At 35.5% G+C, this 4,659-nt stretch overlaps 1 protein-coding gene across 1 annotated transcript; it reads left to right on the top strand.

Moving 5' to 3' along the window:
• LOC104810080 (60S acidic ribosomal protein P0-like) lies at window positions 1-1,828 on the top strand. The gene is made up of 5 exons (XM_010536269.2): window positions 1-446; window positions 568-636; window positions 864-962; window positions 1,038-1,430; window positions 1,518-1,828. Exons 1-5 carry the CDS (start codon window positions 189-191, stop codon window positions 1,662-1,664), a joined length of 966 nt encoding a protein of 321 aa, XP_010534571.1. The 5' UTR covers window positions 1-188; the 3' UTR covers window positions 1,665-1,828.
• The last annotated feature ends 2,831 nt before the right edge of the window (window positions 1,829-4,659 follow it).

The raw sequence follows: 4,659 nt of genomic DNA, 5'->3' as shown, positions 1-4,659 counted from the left end.
TTTCTTCTGCCTTTTAAAGCTTTTAGGGTTTTTTTTTTCTTCTCCTTCTGTAGAAACCAGTTGCAGAGGTTAAAGCGACGGCGCTGTTCGCTGTCCGCCTTGTACAAGCTCTAGCTTTGTCTTGGCCCTCGGTTTTTGTCGTAAATCCCATAGTTTTTAGTATTTTTGTAGATTCTGTTTGAGTATCAATGGCGGTGAAACCGACGAAGGCGGAAAAGAAGATCGCGTACGACGCGAAGCTCTGTCAGCTCCTGGATGAGTACACCCAGATCCTGATCGTGGCGGCGGACAATGTCGGGTCGAACCAGCTCCAGAGTATTCGGAAGGGTTTGCGAGGCGACTCTATCGTTCTCATGGGTAAGAATACGATGATGAAGAGATCCGTCAGGATGCATGCTGAGAAAACCGACAACAAGGCTTTCCTCAATCTCATCCCCCTCCTCCAGGTTCGGTCTGTTTCATGGTTTCCGAGTTGTTTAGCTCAATTGGCTTTGGTCCCGAACAAATTTGGTAAAATGACGAGTGTTCGAGATTGTGATTAGGTTTTTTGTTGAAATTTTTGAACAGGGCAATGTCGGGTTGATCTTCACCAAGGGTGATTTGAAGGAAGTGAGCGAGGAAGTTGCCAAGTACAAGGTTCGTCCATCGACATCATTACTCTATTTCTGTGATTTCTTCCTTAATCCTTACTCCTTAGACTAAGTAGATGGTAATAACTTGTGGATTTATTTTTCTTAGTTCTGTATAGTATCTTCTGCTTAGGCTTAGCATTATAATTTCTCAAATAAAGTCCTTAAATATGGCATCAAAGATTCAAGTTTTAGTATTTTGGATCATAAATGTTGGGTATCATCTCTTGACAGGTTGGAGCTCCTGCTCGTGTGGGTTTGGTTGCTCCGATTGATGTGGTCGTGCCTCCGGGAAACACCGGTCTTGACCCATCACAGACTTCTTTCTTCCAGGTCAATCTCTTAAACACCATTCAGCTATATAGTTCAATTTGTAATGAACTGACCCTCCTGTTCTGTTTGTCTCAGGTGCTGAACATTCCGACCAAGATTAACAAGGGTACGGTCGAAATCATCACCCCTGTGGAGCTTATCAAGAAGGGTGAAAAGGTTGGATCATCTGAGGCTGCCCTTTTGGCCAAGCTTGGAATCCGACCCTTCTCGTACGGTCTCATTGTCCAGTCCGTGTACGATAACGGCTCAGTCTTCAGCCCTGAGGTGCTTGATCTGACCGAGGATGACCTTATGGAAAAGTTTGCAGCCGGTGTCTCCATGGTCACTGCCCTGTCTCTTGCCGTGTCTTACCCAACCCTTGCTGCTGCCCCTCACATGTTTATCAATGCTTACAAGAATGTGTTGGCTGTTGCCGTAGCCACCGAGTACACTTTCCCTCAAGCAGAGAAAGTGAAGGAGTACCTTAAGGTTTTGTTATGATTCAATCAACTGAACTTACTTCCATGATTATCTCTCTTTTCTCGGTTATGTTATTGACATGGAAAACCAACGTAGGACCCGAGCAAGTTTGCCGTTGCTGCTGCCTCGGCTGGGGGAGAAACTGGCGGTGCTGCTCCAGCTGCTGCAGCTAAGGAAGAGGAAAAGAAGGAAGAACCTGCAGAAGAGTCGGATGACGACATGGGTTTCAGCCTTTTTGACTAAGCGACTATCATCATTCAGGGTTATGTTTCGTTTTCTACATAGTGATACATTTGCATCTTATGGTGTTTCATTTTCATTGCTTCTTCTCTTATCTTTCTGTTGTCTCGTACCCTTTATTGGTTTGACATTGTTATTTTTATGTTTAATCTTTGGTCTAAAGTATATAACTTTATTGCTTCAGAATTCTCAATTGAAATCCAAAGGAATCGTTCGGTCTTTTATACTTTAGAAGCAGCGACGATTTGGACTGAAGTTACAATAGTTGAATTTATGTAAAGCCCAAATCGCGTCACAAGATATAACAACGACATTTTGTGCCTTGCGTTAGCAGTCTAGTGTCGTGGCCCCTTTTATTGCAAGTTTTATTCCTAGCCCCGACCCTCCCGCTCTTTGTTTTCTCCTAGCTTTTCTTGTGGAATGTCTTCTATATATTCTAGTGTGTGTGTATGTATACATACATACATATATATGATAAATGTTGTCGACCCTTTGCTTGTTAAACCCAAATATACCATCGCATATTAACATATACGGGTTCATGCACATATCTATACATACTGTATACATACTGTAATGTTATGAATGTTGAAACTGTTCCATTGGCTAATACAAGAGCATATTTTTGTACACTTTTTGAGAAAATTCATTTTTTTGTGATAGATAAACGAAAAGTATCTTATTAATAGTAATTTAATCAGTTCATTAAAATTATCGTTTACTATTTAGTTTGATACCCATATAACTCTCATATTTGTCATATCTTTTTTTTTTTTTATTTCGGTGAATTCGATTCGTCTCTATATTCTTCTCATCTAGAAATCTACCAAAAAACACTTTCTATCTTTAACCTTTCGCACCGACGATCATTCATCAATTTTATCGGTATGGGGATATCATATATATATACATATGTATATATGTGTGTGGTATACATTATGGAGTACAAGGGATGATGGTTTCTCACGTTCTAATTGGATATATTTGGAATTGTTCAAAGAAAGGGCAGTAGCATGCATACTGCTCTTAATTTGTTTAATGACATTATTATTGTTATTATTATTATTATGATTGGTAAAGCAAATGAAGAAAGGAATATATATATATATATATATATATATATATATATTATGGGTGACAGAGAATGAGAGGAACATGTCGTCCCAAATGAAAATTTAAAAAAAAAAAGTGGATGGTAATTACATAAAATTTATGCCTTTTCATGGATAATGACTCCCTAATTGGCAGCCAAATTTCCGTCGGTCGTCCCTCCATCCACACCATCTTTTCCTTCCTTGGTGACATCATCACTATAAAAACAATGTATATTTATTTATAAAAATTCTAATTAATAATAATAAAAAAGGATAACAATAAGAAGATGCTCCCATGTTCTAACGTTATCTTATTCCGAGTGGATATGCATCATCAATTTGGATTTTTTTTTCCTCGTTTTTTCATATAATTTCAATATATTATTAATTTTATAATGGTTTGTGTAATTTCAATATATTATTTTTACGTCTTAAAACGCCTTCATGTTTTTTTTTTTGGCCGAGTGTCTTTCTTTATGGAGATGTAATTATGGTCAATACAGTGTTTTGTTGTAGCTCTTTTAAAACATGAGTTGCTTTAGCTTCATCTTCTTTCTGAGGCATATTACAATACAATTCGTAATTTATAATTATCCTTGAGGGGAAAAAAACTATTATCATAAATCTATATATATTAATAAAGGAGTTTAAAGGATTCTGGTGAAGCCACCTCATCCTCCACCTCATTATCTATGTGGTATTTTATTTTTAATTTTTCTATGTCATTTAAAAATTCATTAAACTAATGAGTAAATGTATATAAATAATTAATTAAAAGTTTTAAAAAAACATGAAATAAATAATAAAAGTAGTGGAGGTAAATATACATTTATAATTTAAATGTAACGTATTATAGAGTGGGTTAAATTTAATAAAATATGTTAAGATTACGTTACAAAAAATAAATAATAAAAATAGTGGAGGTAAATATAATGAATTTTTTAAAGGTAACGTATTGTAGCATTTAAAAATTACAATATGAAACGGAAGATTTATGTGCGTGGTATTCATTACCCCACTATGAACCCGAGATCAATATATATATAAAATCGCGAGCAAGAAAAGATCACTGGCCACTTAACAACAATAAAAAATTTGCATCTCCATATGAGGACCCTAGCCACCCGAGTATCTGGGTTTCAAGATTTTTCAAGAGGAGGAGAGATGATTTCTATAATTTCTATAATTACAACACAAAAGTGTGGCGCATTCAAGATCAAGCGAGATTTCAAGAGAGAATCGAACGAAGCCACAATGAAAACTGAAATCCAGAGAGCCATACAAGTGCAGCGAGAGAGATAGTATCGGTTAGACAGCGACAGAATTGGACCGCCATGAAAAAAGGATCACATCCAGCTGGAAAATTCGTCGGGCACAGCCGCACAACCAAGAGAGGGAAGGAGAACATAGTGTTAATTAAGAAATTTCCTTTATATATGTGTGTATTATCTATATAGATATATACTATATATATATTTCATGTATATAATATATATCGTATATATGTATATACATGTATAACAATAAGAACACTAAAAAATCATTATATATCGATTCTATATTGTATCTATGTAAATATACTAATATTTACTCTTCTCCGTAAATATATGATTTTATAATAATTTATATTTTTTCTAGATAAAAAAATAATCCATATTAATACTAAATCTACATAGAATAAATGAATACTCCACAGTTTGGCTACAGTTATCCATATCTTGGGTTTTGATCAAATTTTGTTATTTTATAAAAAAATTCTTGATCATTTTTTATCATTTTTGGATAAGAAAGAGAGAACAGCAGAGACAAAGGTGAGAAAGAGGTCCTTAGCCAAAGGAGCAAGACATGGTGGTGTAGGTTGCGTTAGAGAACGATATTGTGGTTAACATTTAAAGTAAAATTGT

The sequence above is a fragment of the Tarenaya hassleriana genome, unplaced genomic scaffold (assembly GCF_000463585.1).
Source record: "Tarenaya hassleriana unplaced genomic scaffold, ASM46358v1 Cleome17, whole genome shotgun sequence".
Classification (NCBI taxonomy): domain Eukaryota; kingdom Viridiplantae; phylum Streptophyta; class Magnoliopsida; order Brassicales; family Cleomaceae; genus Tarenaya; species Tarenaya hassleriana.
Note: the sequence above shows the minus strand (reverse complement) of the source record. Positions and strands in the feature narration are given on the sequence as shown.

Bases quoted from the DNA above. Each gene is read 5' to 3' on its own strand.
- LOC104810080 (XM_010536269.2), top strand. From the start codon at position 189: ATGGCGGTGAAACCGACGAAGGCGGAAAAGAAGATCGCGTACGACGCG. The intron at 447-567 runs GTTCGGTCTGTT...ATTTTTGAACAG, and splicing joins ATCTCATCCCCCTCCTCCAG to GGCAATGTCGGGTTGATCTT. The intron at 637-863 runs GTTCGTCCATCG...ATCTCTTGACAG, and splicing joins AGGAAGTTGCCAAGTACAAG to GTTGGAGCTCCTGCTCGTGT.